The 17,509-nt window shown below is 39.3% G+C and overlaps 1 protein-coding gene across 1 annotated transcript in view; it reads right to left on the bottom strand.

The window, feature by feature from the left end:
* Window positions 1-17,509, bottom strand: part of FSTL5 (follistatin like 5) — a 469,924-nt gene that overhangs the window by 413,223 nt on the left and 39,192 nt on the right. Inside the window, exon 2 of the mRNA XM_014520176.2 lies at window positions 13,458-13,706. Within this exon, the coding sequence (XP_014375662.1) occupies window positions 13,458-13,706 (249 nt within the window). The remainder of the gene's footprint in view (window positions 1-13,457; window positions 13,707-17,509) is intronic.

Genomic DNA, 17,509 nt, shown 5'->3' with positions numbered 1-17,509 from the left:
ATTGATTGTTGGAAGTTCATTGTCACAACCCAAGGGTGTGATTTTGTTTGTGCGCGCTTTGGCACTGCTAATTTTTTCCCCGCCACTCGGAGCTTTCTTTGCAGGGTGCATTTCTTAGTTGCAAAGAGAAATGCACGGTGCAAAGGAGTTCCCCCCATTCGCATGCAAATTTCTGGCCCACTATTGGCCAGTTCTAAATTATTCCCACGTGGTGGCTGGCGATTGGCTTGCTAGCCATATAAGAGGCTTGAGCAGTTTCCGCCCAAGTTGGAGGAGGAGAACTTCATATCCATCTCGTGAAGAACTCTGAGCACTGCTGAGCCTAACAAACCCTGCGTGTGCCTTAAGAAGGATATAGGGGCCTGATCAACCTCTAGCCTCTCCCCGTCGCCGAAATGCTATCCCTCGACGAGCCCCTTCCCTGCGCGCTTTCGTGGAGTCACCTTTTGGACTCTCATGGTGGTATCCAGAGCTCTTCTCCGAGTTATTTTCTCCAGTTGATTCGACGGGCTCGCGATTTTAGAGCTTTCAGCCGGCCTTGGACTAGAGTTTGCGGTTAGAACTCTTGTCCACTCTTCTTTCCTATCTGTAACTGCAACGCAAGCAAGTTTTCCTGCCTGCACCGTGACCATCTACGGTGTAAGTAAAATAATCTTTAATCAACCGCTATGTGTCCGTGCCGAATTCTAGTTCATCGTGCCTGCTTTCCCCGACCCACATGCCAGGGCTGCTGGCCACAGCCCGCCGCGCGCCCCCGAAGGCCTCGGACCGCTCCCGGCCCACACAGGAACAAGAAAAAAAATCATGGTGTTTGACTCAATTCTTATATATGCTTTAGTTACTGCACATGATAAATACTGCATGCAGGGGCAGATCCAAATGGGTGCAGCAGTGCAACTGCACTCCCCTTTTGGACAAAAGTGGACCACAAGAGCCTCCAGGAGCTTTAAGTCCCTAAACCAGGTGAACTCTCCCCCCTCCCCTTAGTGCTCAGCGGTACGTCCCATTCCCACCCCTCCCCTGCCTGCTGTTTCTGCTTTTCTTACTGTCTTGGGACTGGGAGACGTTCCAGAGCCACTTCTGCTTGCTCCACCTGGACTGTACAGGGGATGGTCTCAACAGGAGACAAGGACAATAGCAACAGCAGGGCGAAAAAGCAGTATCCCCCTCCCTGCCTGGTCCACTGAGACCAGGCATGGGGAGGCAGAACTCCATGCACATCCCCACTGTCACTGTCCAGTCCATAGCTTTAGTTGAGCCCAGCCTCCATGCAGCCCTCTTGGAAGGGGCACAAGCAGCTCTGGGGCTGCCCCCTTCCCCAAAACAATGGAGAAAGCTGCAATATGGAGGGATGAAGGAGAGGGATCATGACTCCTAGCAAGAAGTGGAAGGGGGGATTTTTCACCTGCTTCAGGAACTTTAAAAGTTTCCAGAGACTCCTGAGGGGGAGGGAAGCAGCCACCCCTTCAGTGTGGGGTGCTGCTCCCACACCTTCCTTTAGGGAATCTTGGATCTGCCCTTAGCTGCATGCTCTTGAGAAGCATGTGAACAATATTTGCATGTAACTTCAAAAAAAGTCTCTCATTCATGAATTATTAGCAAAGTCCAATTATACATATTCTGGAGAATTACTGTGCTATACTTGACATGCATGTAGGTGTTTTGAGACACTGGTGAAATTATTCATGCAGATACATTATCACCCCTTTCAATTAAAACTCACTAACTGATACAGCTAACACATCTTGCTAAGTTATTTTACAAAGCTCTTTCCCCCTTCTACTTGGAAAATAATTATACTGAGGAAAAAAAAAAAAAAGAGAAAATGTGGTTTTCAGAAAGCCTTAACACCTACACTGTGTGAGTCAATATATTTCAGCACAATTAGACTGCGTTTCTTGTTGCATGAAAAGAAAAATAAATAGGCAAGATGTACAAAGCGAATCATTACATATGTGTTTAGCATACTGTTTATCTGATTCAGAGATCTGATAGAGATTTCCCCCTGTAACATGCATACACACATTTCTTTGTGTGTTAACTGATAGTGATGATGCCTCTACAAGCAATTTCAAACTTCATTAAGCTTTGTGCAGAGATTAACTAAGAGAACACTAATTCTATATCATTATATGAATGCAGAAGACATAATGGGTTGAATCTTATTAACACATTTATTCCTAGCAGTGAAGGGGTGAGAGTTAGAAACCACACAGAAAATTAGGACTGCTCCAGTCACTGGAAAGAAGTGCAGGATTTACACTATGTGCTTAATCGCCCCCAGTAAAACACAGACTCTATAATGACTGAGTGTTGCAACTACCCCTAGAATCTTTGCCCCATTTTAGAACTATTGATTCACTCTATGCCACGGGAAAAGAGAGAGAATGAGATTTTAGGTTTTAGTTACAAAGATGTAAAAGGAAAGTGTGAGGGGGGAAATCTTTATAGGATGCAGGTTAATTTTGTTCTCTCTCATGGGTGCTAGGGCTTGTAAAAATGTAAATTGCAAATGATTCAGTAAATCAAAGGGGCACTTTCTCAAGTAGCTATACTTCCATATGCGTGCTTTCTTCCTAGTATGTTGCATACAACCTCTTACAATAAATCCTTGCTACAAATATTTCATGCATGATCCTCACACTGCATTTTGGCTGTCATAGAACTAGATGTTTGCCAGTATGATAGTTATCTGATTGCAAACCAACAGCGAGTTCTAAAAAGCGGCCTACATAGAGCTCACTGCAGAATCAGCAAAAATTACATTGGCTTTTTGCAAGAAATAGATTACTTTCCCCTCTGGTTTTTGTTATGGTATATTACTCACTTTTATCCTTAACACTGGAAAAGTTTTTTTACCATTTTAAACATTGCTTTTCCCCCTTGACCAACCCTCTATGACATTCATCTAGACTAGATGCTTTAATATGTCATAATTGTGTTATAGAATCCTGAATGGGTTTTATAACATTGGATTCAGTCCTACTACTCTCTTTCGTATGGCATCAGATAATTTCCATATCTATGAGCCACTGCCTGGTATCATCGTTCGATGTGCAGATTCCATCGGCCCCATCTGGGTATTTATAGAGATTGCAGCTTTCAATTAGGTGTTGTGTTATTTGTTAGACACCATTTTCACACAGGGGGCTGTCCAAGATGTTCATCTTGTGAAGCATTTTTTTTTTAAGTGTCCGTATCCAGATCTTGGTCTGTTCAGCTTAACCCATGCTTCTCTGTCAATGTCATGCCTAATGGGGGAGTAGTTTAGTGTTGGTATAAAATGCTACAGAAATAGGTCTGACCTTTCCCAGCAGTTGGCCAACTCCATTGCTGCCCAAAGATTTGGTTCAGCATCCCCATCTCTTCCAGGCTTTATGTGCAAATGAACTGCAACTTTTAAGTCTCGTAAGCCTCCATCTGTTTGGGTCTTCAGTTAACAGTTGATGAAGCAAGTGATTTTCATCATCTCTTGCCTCTATTGCCAATAATGATATTTTAGTCCCACTGCTGTATAGCAACAACTGATATTAGGTCTGGCCTTGGCAACAAAGGGACTGACAAGAATAATGGCCATTCAAACCTAAAGAAGTCAGGACACTTTGTAATTAGAAATAGCAGGTGAATTAATTGGAAAAAGGAAGTCTGTTGTCTTTTTTTTTTTTTTTTTAGGGTGCTGACATTTCCTTTGATTTGGATTGTGAGAGTGGCTTCTGGTTCAATACATTTTTTTTTTTTTTTTGGTGCTAAGACCAGAAGCAACAATGTTGGCTCTGTGACTTGTAATTAATGCGGGGATGATAAACCCATGACATGCATGCCACAAGTGGCACAGGCAGCCTGTGCAGAAGGGGGAGGGAAGAGGGATGGCAGTGGCAGAAAGCAGAGCAGTAGGTCAAATAGGAGAAGGGGATTAGCATGGTGCTTGGGAGGGTGTGGGGCTTAGATTGTGGCACATCTGCCAAAAAAATTTTGGGCCCCTATGAATTAACTGACGCAGACATCCTGTGTTTTGAGGGTGGGCTATTTCTTCCAGATAAAACTGAGAACCTATTTGTGCACCCTCTTGACTAGAAATTGATGTCTCCATTTGCTCCATATGAGAATGGTATCAACCACCCACCACTTTCCTATTGAGCTAAATTCCAGCTTTCAGTACTACACCTTATAAGATCTTTTTCTTTTCAATGAAGGTATCATCTTTCATCTAACATGATCACTCAATATCCTAAGTCACCTAAGCCTTTCTCAAGGTGCAAATGGATTGATTCTGTGTGCTCTATAATGGATTACATCTTGTGGCTGTTACAAAACCTTGAAACAACAAATGCATGTGTTCCTCATGTAAAATTATACTCCATAGAGTATATGTTCTAGACTTTCATCCTATTCATTTCTAAGTGAAGATATTATTTTTTGTCTTATAAAGCTCTAAACAGGTTGATCAGGGGCCACATTTGAAAAGCACCTCTTTCTTATGATACTATAACAATTGCTGTTTGAACAAATCACTCCTGAAGTTCCCTGGAGAAAGGAATATAGTCACATTTCATTCCTTCAGAGAAACAGACTGGACTTCTGAAAGAGCTATCCGAATACACTGCAGTAACCTACTAAAGTACAAAAGAAAAACCCCTGTGATCACACACTCCTGGTGGTCATCTGCCACCAAATTGAACAGATCAAAAGAATCGCCAAACAATTACAGCCTATACTTGACAAAGATCAAACCTTGACAAGAACATTCCCAGCCTCTACACTCCTGGCTTTTAAACAGCCCCCTAACCTTGCATGACTCATCATCAGAAGCAAACTCTTCACTGCACAGACAGACATCAAGTGGAACACAACCTTGCCTTGGAAAGAAATGCTTAACCTGTCAGTACATCTCCTCTGCCACTACTGTTAACATCCCCCCAACAAAAGCATCAGAATCCATAGTTCCTACACATCCCCTTCCCAAAATGTAATATGCCTGATCCAATGTACCAAGTCCCGCCATGCCCTGTGAGGGTGCAGTTAAACAGCAACTGTGCATCAGAATGAACTCTCACAAAAAAAAGTAAAAGAAAATGTAAAAGAACTACCCCCCCCCCCCCCCCCCATTGGGGGCACATTTCTCAGAACAAACCACTCCCTTTCTATCCTTGTGCTAAGTGGTAATCTACCTAACACCTTAGGGACAAAAAATCATAAGTTGGCTGGGCACTAAGAAAACCCAAGGACTAAACACTGGTACTGATTTTATGGCACATTATATTTTACCTGGCTCCCAAATTATTTCTACACATGAAAGAGGACAGTGACCCTCATCCTTTTTGATAGGCCTTAATCAGCCTTTTTTTTCTTTTGCTAATTGTGTCCCTGCTACCCCGGGAAGGCTCTCACACCCTTTCCCCTCTGCTGTTTCTCACTATGCTTGGCCTGGCTCCCTGTCATCAGAGACCTGAGGAAGAATGTCTTGCATTCCCAAGCTTGTCTAACTTCACCCCAACTATATAGTTAGTCCAATAAAAGACATCACTCTAAGAAATCCTTTTCTTTCACGTTCACTTATTTATAAAATGTTAATAACTGCATGAGCCTTACTTGTTAATATCTAACACACAACACATTAGGGAACAGGAACAGAAGACTGACAGGGACCCTGCTACTCCAGACCACCCTGCGTTTTATAATCCCTGTCAAAAATTATTCAGGGTTCATGTTAAAAGAATAGCCAAGTACATTTTCTATTAGTCTAAATAGTTTTACTCTCCCATTAGCTTCCATTCCCCCCCCCCCCTTACTCCCCTTCTCTCTCCCCCAACCTTTTAGGTATTTATAGCAAGCCGTCTCCTCTAAGGTCTCTTTCTTATAAAATAAAAAACCAAGCATTTAATTTCCTCATATAAAATTTCTCAATACTCCTGCAAATGTACCTGTTCCAGTTTGAATTCCTCCTTGAAAATGGGTTACCACAATGTATACAGAGTATTCTAAATCAGGTTTTTCCACTACCTTGTACAAATGTCACTGATACACCCTATCGCCACTGTTCCATTTTAAGATTGTAATTGCCTTTTTCACAGCTGCATCACACTGGCACTTAGATTCATACTGTGATCAGTTACTGCACCAAGGTCCTTCTCCTCAGTCATCTCCCACTAATGAGTTCCCAGTTTATGGCAGCAGTTGTTATCAATCCCATAATGTATGACTTTCCATTTTTTTTACTACCAGATTTGATCAAATTCATCAGTCCTCAAGGCCATCAAGTTCTTCCTGTATCCTGATCCTCCTCTCCAGCGATGAGGATTCCTAAGTTCCTGCCGTGATCACTTTCCATCCATATAAAATAATTGATTGTACAAATGACTGTCATAAAAATCTTTAAAAAGACTAGTTTAAATTGATCCTTGACATATCCATGTTTTCTATATAAATCTTAATTATTATATAAACCAGACAACTGCTGATATGTTTTCTTGAGGTCATAAAAGATTAAAATGATAAATGTAATAATGTTAAATAATAAGTGTAAACTTCAATATGAAATTAAAGTCTTCATGATTAACCCATCCAAAACTTATCATAAGAACTAAATGGCCTGAGAGGCGTCTATCTACTTAAATTATGCGAGCACAGTATAAAATTACAGAAACAATTCCAGCATGTGGCTTTTTGGAACAATTCTTCCTCACTCCCTCTTTTTTTTAAATAATAATTTGAATTTCTCTCTTCTTTCTCAGCTGCACACCAAGATATAGGAATGGTTCAGGACTTTGGTAAGATTTCTGAAAAATGGATTAAATTTAAATATTTATCATTATGCATCAACTAGGTTATCTGATCTTAGGGTAATTGAGAAATCAATTTATTTATTTGGATATGTTTAAAAGGTTGTCACAAGTGTCTAGAATTCTAGACAAATGTTCTTGATGCAAGAAAAGAAAAAATGTAATAAAGACAAAATAGGAAATGGGTGCTGATATAGAAAGCTAATTTTTTAAATAACTGCTTCACCTCACAGGATTAGCTAGATCAAAGCTTTCAGCAAACAGAAAAAGCAAGTACTAACTCGTATAATGGGTTGATTATATACATTAAAATGAACTCAGAAAATATTCAGAGACTATAGATCTATTAAAAAAAACCCCTTCAAAATGGGAGAGGAAAAGACTGACAACAAGAAGAGACCATGCAGAATAAAATGCTCACTCTGCAAAACTAGCTAAAAAAGGTTATACTACTTCCAAAATAGGGGGGAAAAGAAAGTTAGCTTAAAATTCAAAATGATGGATCACACAGCTGTTTAGCACCATTTCCTGTCCTGAGTTTTTGAAGGTGGAGTGTAGTAAATATGGTCAACATAAAAACTAAATAATCATGTGGATGATCTGTTCTAAATACTGGAAAAAATGCAGCTAGGAAAGACTTACATTAATTCTGTTTTCTTTTTATTGGAACAGATTATCTGAAGAGATTAATCTCATTTCTGATAAGCAGTTCTTTGTCAAGACATCAGTTAATGAAATGAAATTACAATATTGAAACCCTCAGTTACTATGGGAATTTAGTCAATATCAGACAAAATTGTTTCAGGATTTTGACAATGCCCAATAGAGAGGCCAGGATCAAATGCAAAACTGAAACATTTAAACAATGAAATAACACTGTAAAATACATGTCATATCTTTCATATATCCATGTCCCCACACTTACAGAGCTGCACACTTCCTTGAATACTAGCAGCTTTCTGCACTTGCTGTTTTTAGCTTTGAAATGTCTGCCATTAGTAAGCTCTGACCATAATCTAACAATACTTGTGGGTACTGTAGCATACCACTTTCAGAGAAGAGCATAAGGTAAGTTAATACAAAGCATTTCTCATCTGCATTTTGCTGGAATAGTACATATCACCCACCATCATTCACTGCAGACATTGTTTTGAACCATCTTGGATCGCTTATGAAAGAACGAGAGGATGCATATTTTACTGGAACAGAAGGGACTAAAAGGAGAGCTTGATCTGAAAAGACTTCAGGATCTGCCTCCTCCCATAGGTACCCCAGACCTATGGGGGGGAGGGGAGGCACAGGAGAAACACACACACACACATACACACACACACACACACACACACACACACACACGTTTGTCTTCTGTTAATTCAACCCCAATGAAGGGGTGGGGAGGGAGGGAGGGAATACTTCCACATCTTAAGAGGCAAATGGTCAGATGCAAAAGGCTCATTTTTTATATCTTAAGAGCTGACATTCCTTGTCATCATAAGGAGTGCCATGAGGAATGTTTATATGGAGGGAGAGGACAAGAAGGAAGAACCTTATTAATAAAATATCATTATTCTAGAAGAGCCCTAGTCAAGTACCAAACCCAACAGTTCTACTGTACATAAATCAATGTCATAAGACAAGTCCATTTTAGGGAAATGTTTGGTACAAATGAAACATAGAAAAAGAAACTCCTGTTACAAAGAAACTTTCAGCCTGCCATTTAGATACAATGCTTCCCAGAGTTACTGACCTAGATTTAAGAAAAGAAGTCACTAAGGTATACACCACACCAAAGTGCATGCGACTTAAGAGAAACTGAATCTTCTTTGACATTCAGGCTTGGGCACTGGCCATCTAGTTTCTATTATGCAATGGCTGTACCATCAATGGCATCATTGCCCAATCACATGGTTGATTGTCCCACACAAAAAAGTACAGTTCCTAAGAAAATTAACAATTCCAGGCTTCTTAGTGTGGCAGACACCCATTATCTCATGCTGAGAATACACACAGTAAAGACATGGAGGAAGCACAGAGTGGAGCAGTTCTAATCAATTGCAATCACCACCCACTGTGGCTTGTTAAAGCTAGGCTGGCAACAACTAGGAGGGGGTTATTTATTATTATCAAGTGCAGTGTCAGCCAGCTACTTTTCTGTTCTCTAGGCATAAAGTGCATAGCCTGAGACCAGCAGGGGCATCCTCTTGGGTGACATATATATTCTCAATACTTCCAAAGAGTCTTTTAGCCAGCCCATAAATGCCAGTAGCACCAGCACAAAAGACCTCACAAATTCAGCCTGGGAAGGGGATGTGTCCATCTTCTTTTCCTTCCTACAGTGACCACCTTCTACCATCTTTTTCCCATTCCCTGTTCCCTTTCTCTCCAGAAATCTCAAACTAAGCTGTTAGAAAATACAATCTCCATGAAGTACGCAAAACAAATCAAACCAACCAACCATTTTTACTTGCTGATATAGCTTCATCTTCCTCTCTATTCATCATTTGTCTATTTGTCACAATCATTTCTTTAGTCCAGTGGCCAGCAACTTTTTTCAAAATGCAGGCCAGAACAATCCAACCCCAGTCCCATATGGGTCAGGTGAATTTGTTGATAGGGTGGCCGGCAGAAAGGAGGCGGGGGAAAAGGGGGGGCACACACAATTCCCCTGATTCTCTGCCAAAACCATGCAGCTGGGAGAAGCCACTGCTTCTCCTAACCCTGTGCTCCTGGGCTGCTATGTGAGCAAAGCTGCAGTGGGGCTGGGCAGCTGGCAGCTGCTTCCATATTGGTGCTCCTTCTCCCTGCTGCTGCCCTTCCCCGCACTCCCACCCCCATCAAGCTGAGCTCTGGTACAACTCTGCTCTGGCTGGAAGCTGTGTTTGCACCACAGCCTTGAGGAAGGGGCTGAGAGAGGCAGCAGAGGTATTGATACAGTCCCTGACCCCAGTGAAGCTCCCTTCCAGCTGGAAGTTGCAGTCGTGTTGCAGCCTGGGGGAGGGGATGAGGAGACAGAAGTGGTAGTGGCACGGACATAGACAGAAAGTACATGAACATAAAAAAGCCTGACAGATCCACAGACTGGATGTGGGGGCTCCAGGAGCTGGATCTGGCTCATGGGTTGCTGAACCCTGCTTTAGTCCATTCTTAAAAAAATTCAAGAACTTTGGGAACAGATCAGTTATTGTTAATATTCCAAGGACACACCATAATTTAGTCGTACATAAATAATTAACAGTGGTTTGTGTGTTTTTTAATATGCACATATTGTGACAGTTGATCCCATCTCAAACAGTGACAGCAGTACTTTTTTATTTGACATTGATAGGATACTGCAGTCTATAGCTTACTCTTCCTGGCTCAGAAAATACTTGCAAGGAATATGATCCTAATTTCTGGGTTTTTCACAGAGATTACTTTGAGAAGAAAGAGTACATCTGTCTCCCCATATCAGATGGAACTCAATGTATTGAGAATTTATATAGATTTATAAGTAGAATCTGACAAAATCCTCAGTGTAGATTTTTTTTCCTTAATTGCTGTTGCAGATCCAGTTGTTCCACAGATATACCAGAAAGGAATGGTAAGAAAAATGTCATTATAATACAAAAAGTTGCTGTTGTTGTTGTTTTAAGTTTAAAATAGACAATATATTGACTGTCTAATTCATGTCAACATGGACTAACAGAAGAAGCATTGTCATTTCTCTTCAGATTAATGTGCTTACATGTTAACATGTGGGGGCAGGGAGGGAAGAGAGTGAGAGAGATGTATGCATTATTGCATTTGTTATGGGAAAGATAATAGAAGAAGATGGTGCCAAAAGCAAGACAAAATGAATTTCCTCATGACCATTTTAGAGCACGCTTTATCAAAGACACAAGAGTGAAAAGAACTCACTGTTTTTTTATCCTGCAGTCACTTCACTTAGAAAGCCCATACGACGTGTCAGCCAATGCAACCCCCCACAGAAAAACCCAACCCCAATCAACTGCTTTAAAGACAAAATATTTATATCACAAACAGAAATGAGAGAGACATCTGAAAACTTATCATTTTAGAAAATGGTAGAGCATTATTAAATGCAATGGTAACTTAAATACTGGCACTCTAACCATTTCCCTTGCCAGGCTATGCCTGGGGCTGGGATCAGAGACTGTCGCTGACTCAAGTCAATGGGCCATCCCAGCACTTGGATAAATCAAATGTCCCTGCACAATACCACACGAGATGGCAGCAACTGAACTCTTAAGTTAACCCTCAGTGGGATCAGGCACAGACGTTCGATAAAGCACTCTAACAGAAAGTGCTTTAAATTAGTACACATCCATGCAGAATTAGCTTAAGAGTGGGATCCACCATTTTTGAAGTGCTTTATGTGCCATGAACATCTGTTCTGTTACAGCTGCGAACCTAACACACATTAAGTGGAACATCCATGCTTTGCCCAAGTGATTCCACTCAAAAATCAGTTTCCAAATCATTATGCCAGAGCTCAGAGCACTTTGAGGTTAATTTGTAAATTATTAAACCACAAAATTAACAATTATACTCCTAAACTATTGTTATTTGTGATGCTAATTGAGGTACACAGAATATTTGCTTGTGAGACTTTTACTCCTATATGTCAATCAATGCAAAGAAGTTGCCCAGATAACATGCTTCCTTATAAAAGGTGAAATTCTTTCTTTATTTTGTCTTTGGATCTGTATTCATGCTCCAGCTGCAATTTTAAATGTTGAATGAGTAAATTACATTTTTTAACAGATGGACCATGTCAGATTGGGAAGAAATTTTGCTCATTAGAAAGAAGTTATACTGACTTGGAAATTCATAGAAAAAAATTAATAAAGGGCCAGCCTGCTCTAGGGATAAAAGAAAAAAGAAGAAAAGAATAGTATATGGCCCCTTGAAACTAACACAAGGTAAAGTAAAAACAAGGATTGCCAAATTCTGCCAGCATATCTCACTTGAAATCACTTTGAAGTCAGTGTGCAACTGACTATAGAAGCCAAAGTGTTAATTTCAGTCATTTTAATATTAAACAAAAGGCATAGGCCACTGAGTTATATTACATCTATGACAGATACACAAATTAAATCTCCACATTTGTAAAAAAAAACAACATGTTGAAGAGCCCTCACTTCAGAACTTTCTCTCCCCCACAGTCACTCTGATAAAGCCTAAATGTGTGGATCCAAGTGTATAATGCAAAAATTACTTTATCTAAATCAGGGCTTCACTACAGAACGTGAATTTTGGTGGTCTCCCCGTCCTTCACATTAGTTCTTTATTTTAATTAGTAAAACAATGTCTTACAATATTCCTACATACATAACAACAACTAGGATAAATGCATCTGAGATGTTAAAATGAATAAAGTTTGCCACTTCAAAAACAACATTGTCTTAAACCTGCAGCTTTCTCACAACTATATCTGCATTTATACTATAATGCAAGTAATTCATACATAACTTCCTCTTTATATTATTTCAGAAATTCCTATTTTTATTCCTTAATATTCATTTATATTTCATTTGATAGATGTTGCTTAAACATACTGTTTTATGTCAAGCAGAACTCTTTTTTTACTTTTTTAGTGGACTTCCTCCACACACATTGGGGGCAGGGGGTGGCCATCTCTAAAACTTCTTGAATAATCGTTAATGAAACAAGACAGTCATTAAAAAAAGAATACGAACCAATTCCTCCTAGTCAAGCCTGTTAAGAGTGGTTTTACTTGAAGCCATTTATTTCTCTTTCCATTTGTTTCACTAAATAACTGATAGAAAATGTCAAATTCAGAAAGCGGGGGGGGGGGAGGAGAAAGGTATACATTAAATAGGTGCACGTAAAACACAGTTTAAAATCAAGTACTGTATTTGGCAGTATTCCAGGACCTCCATTTAAATTAAATAAAACAGAGCAAGTTATAAAAGTTCTCATCTTTATTCTAATACCATGTGGCTAGCAGAAGTTACATTTCTCATTCACCATGACCACAATTCTTAGAATCCAACTACACAATAATGCTGCATGGCGCAGTCTGAGGCTCTGTGGCACCACACTGAAATTTAAGCTTGTAATTTAATGTCAGTGATTCAGGAACATAAGTTAACATGAAGTGGCTGCCCCAATGTGTAAGGTAAGTATGCTCATCAGCCATGTTTTACAGCTCTTTGGGTGGATTGGTCCCAGAGCCACAATTTACTTTCCAGGTTTATATGTACCCTATTCAGATACTGAATAAAATGAGAAAAAATAGCTGTATGAAATCTCTAGAGTGAGATACTTGTCAAATCAACTTTTTGCATCACTTCTTCACAGTGCAGTCGGTGCAGTTTCTTTAGTGCTTTAAATTCAACGGTACTCAACTTCCAGTCTGCACGGCCATGTCACCTGGCCTGTCAGGTTCCCCAAAGGCCTAGAAATTTGGTGACAGAGTAGTGGTAAGATTAATTGCCATGGCAATTAACTTTTCCAGAGCTGTGGCAATTAACACACCCTGTGGCCAGATCTAGCATGCAAAGTCACGTCTGTGAACTGACCCCATGCTGGATCTTGCCCCATGCCACTTGTTTGGACCACAGGGCCAGGAGGAATACCACTGCTTTAACCACATTTTTTCAGAATTTGCAGTATAAGACAAGAGTATTCTAGAATTTGTCCAACCATACTTACCTTTGAAGAAGCAGTCTTCATTGTGAACAATGGTAATCTTTTTCTTTTTCAGGCAAGCAGCCCTGTGAACTTCACAATGGTTTTCATAGAATTCTCCATCAGAACCACATACAGGTTTGTAGTGAGGCTTGCAATGTTCCATGCACACGCATTCAGCTTGGCCAGTTTCTCCATTGACAACACAGTGTCTACCGAGACCGCAGTATTTATTTTCACAAGATCCAAGAGGTCCATCCTGACCCATGTAACCTGAGGGGGGGAAATATTAAATGAAGTAAAATTATATAACGTCTGAACACCAGGACAATATAAGACCTTCAGGACAGGTATAATAAAGATGAAGTAGGAGCTCTAAGAGCCTCATGTAAATTTCTATAGTATAATTTAGATTAGCATTATTTTATTTCAGATCATCTTAAGTTGCAAAGTCATTTTTTTCTGTATCCTTTAACACTATGCACATTTGGAAGGAGGATTAAAAAAAGTCTGTTATAAAAGTAACATTCTACTGCAGAAAAAGCAAACAAGACCTTCTTTCACCTCTTCTCCCCAGACTTCCTTAAAAATACCCCAGGAGTTTAGGAAATACAATCACTAAAAGTTGAGGCAGTCAGTATACATGACAGTGAAGTATAAAATGATGATATTGTAAAACTAATCTGCAGTTCTTATTAAGTAGATCAAAACTGGAAGATATTTCCAATTTTAAATTCTAGTGCAATCTTTTCTATTTCATCAAGAAACCTTGGCAAGAAAGGATTTTTGCCAGTTTCTGAAACAATTATTTGTAGTCTACAATCAGTTTGCAGAATGTCTCTTTCATACACTTTTAAGTCAACTCTTTTATGTTTACGAGCCCATTTTTTCATTTTCTCAGTTTGAGCCACAGTAGAGAATTTTAATAACTGTTACTGATACTATCCATCTAAATCAGTAGCTCTCAACCTTGTTAGACTCAAGGTCCCCCTCAGAAAATGCTCTGAGATTTCACTTGTTTTTTGACTATGGAAAAATAATAAAGCAATTCTTCTCTTACAATGAACTCAGGAAGACCACAACAGATCAGAATGTTTTTGACACTATGGATTCCTACTTGCAATTTCTGGGTTTTAAGTGTGTAACACCTACTTATGATTCAGAAGATAAAGTACTAATATTGTACAGCACCCCATGGCACTATTAAAGGCATCCTCTGGCACCCTGATTGAGATTCAGGGATTTAAATATTTGTATCAATTAGATAGCTAGAAAGGTCACTCTTCTTTAATGTCTCTACAAAAAGGAAAGAAAAGGTCAATACTTTTTCCTACACAGAAAACAAGGTTCATATATACAGGCTATTTTTTTAAAATACAGTACTATTTAATGTTGATTGAGTAGTCTCATTATTACAACTCTACTGGAACTAAATGGTTAAGTTCACCTTAAATGGTTAAATTCACCTTAACTTTACAAAACAAAACTGGAGAAATCAATCTGTAGCTACAAAAGGAAAAACTGTGACTAACTTTATGAAACGTCTCAGCTAATCAGTGAAGTAGCAAACACTGAATACAGAGAATATTTACAGTATAACATCAAATTTGAATTGTAAGCTTTGGGAATACCAGTTAAACTAGTTGCACTAGTGAATTAATTATTTTCTAGGAATTAATTTCCTGTTTTACTTCACATCCAATATGCACAGAGTCTAAGCAACTTCAGTACAATTAAACAAAATAATTAATATGTAAGATCCAAAAGGATACTTGTGTGATGTAAAATGAATGGTGAGAACATGTCCTTCCTGACAGTAATTATCCATGACTAATGTGGAACATAGTTCAGCTGAGATTAAATCAATTTAATCTGATTATCATGCTTATGTATACATTCAGTTGTCATTATATACTAAATTAATTTCTAGAAGATCAGCATCCAATACCATTACATAATTTACTCTTTGGAAAAGATGTATTTCCACACTAAATCATTCCAAGTCTTGCAAGATTTTTTTTTGTAAAAGAATATTGCATATTAGTAGACTGGCTTATTATATAAATATGTACAAAATCCCAAAACAAATATCAGAAGCCAAGAGGAGTTGCTCTTTCACCTACAAAATGAAACCAAAATTGCCATCCACATTATTGAGGTACTAAAAGATGCAAACTACTCAACAAAACTGTTGAATGAAGGGAGTGGGGGGGACGGACCCAACAACTGTGTCTGACCACTTGTACATACCATGGGGGTTTAATTCAGTTTAGTTCTCTCTAAATTGAAAAGATGGGCTTTTAAAAACACCACTTCAATTTAGGGAGAATTAAACTGAACTAAACTGGGGGGGGCTGTCAGTGGTCCAAGCAGTTCTTGAGCTGCACAGGACCCCACCAGGCAGCACCTGCCTGCTAGCACCTGGCCTGGGCACTCCCGGGGGGCTCCACAGCCATGGAGGGAAGCACCAGGCTCTCACACAGCTCAGGCTGGCAGGCAGGCTTCAGGGTGGGGAGAAAAGAAAAAAAAATAAGATGATCAGGCTCACCACTTTTTTTTCGACTATGTGGGCTGCTGCCAGGTCCCACAGCCTCTGAGCTGCGCGGGGCCTAGCAAGCCTCAAGCACATTGGCTTCCAGTGCCCTATGCATTGCTGCATTTTGTAAGGTAGCAAACTAAAACACCTTGGAGGCGTTTTATCCTGCTATGTACCAAAGCCATTTAAAGAGGAATACATCACCAAGCCTGTGAACAGCAATGCCATTAAAGCAGTGCAAAAGGGCATTTAAGCTGCTTTAAAGGCCAATTTTGTGGTGTGTACAAAGGCCCTATTAGAAAAGGCCCATAACATTTTCTAGTATTATTCTCTTAAGTTCTCTCCTCTTCCCATAACAAATGCATTGTCCTGCCCCTGTTTTCTCTCTTCCCTCCTTTGTGACTCTCTTGGCCCCTTTCCACAGTCAAGCTAAACTCTGCTTCCAGCCAATGCTCCTCTAGTAAAAAAAAAAAAAGTGGTGGGGAGAGAGGGGGGAGAAGGGGGAAAGTACCATAATTAATATTGCTTTCAGTAGCATTAAATGAAAAACCTACTGCAAAAAGTAAGCGTGTAAACATAAGAATTATTTTTAAATGTACATTCCATTTCTGTGTAAGTATCCACTTATTTCAGTATCCAAAAATAGTCTTTATCATTTCTTATAACTCTCTTATTAGGCCCTAGAAGAGTAAGTCATTGAATGAGCTTTAGTTAAAGCACCCCTACTACCATTTTGAAGTTTGGGGATACTTAATACACGTGATGCCAAGGCTGCTGGAGTGTGCTAATTAGTTAAGTCTGCTCTGATGTGTTCTAATTAGAATGGGTCAGAGCAGGCATCAGACATGTGTATAGGTGCCCATTTTGATTAACTCAGATCCTTTTCATTATTATTATCCTTACAGCTTTGAGAGCAAAAGTTAAAGATCACATGCAAATGCTTTTAATGTGTAACATACCTGATGCATTTGTTCATTAAACTCATAGTCAGCATACATGGAAACAGACTGGTAAGACTGGTTTTAGTAAGTAACATTTTCAAAAGCACTCAATTTGTTTAGAAAGCTTGATCCCATTGGATTTACACTCCTACATCCCTAGGTACTTCTGAAAATATTTTACTCATTGTACCAAGAAGCTAGTACTAAGTATTAGACATTAAATGATAAAAGTTCATGTAAATCCAACTTCCTTGTATTATTAACAACCTCGAAGTAGAATCATTCAACATCTGAGAGTACTTTATGGCACAGGTCATGTACACACATTACAAAATTATGGGACTCCCATGAAGTGATAGAATTGTTGTAGTTTGAGGCCAAAGTCTATAAATCATTATTATTTCTGCTTTCTGAATTGGGAGATAAAGATCAGAGACTGACAACTGTTATGAATTATTATAGTATGTGTAGAGACTTAACAATGTATACTGCTGTGCAAGTCAAGACTGTTTTGAGACTTCACTTGGGATTTCATTTTAGTACTGTAATTGAATCTGGTTCCTGAATGCAAAATACCAACTAAACAGTTATATTAGGGT

This window comes from Alligator sinensis, unplaced genomic scaffold, assembly GCF_000455745.1.
Source record: "Alligator sinensis unplaced genomic scaffold, ASM45574v1 scaffold454_1, whole genome shotgun sequence".
Taxonomy (NCBI): Eukaryota; Metazoa; Chordata; order Crocodylia; family Alligatoridae; genus Alligator; species Alligator sinensis.
This window is presented reverse-complemented; position numbering and strand designations above follow the sequence as displayed.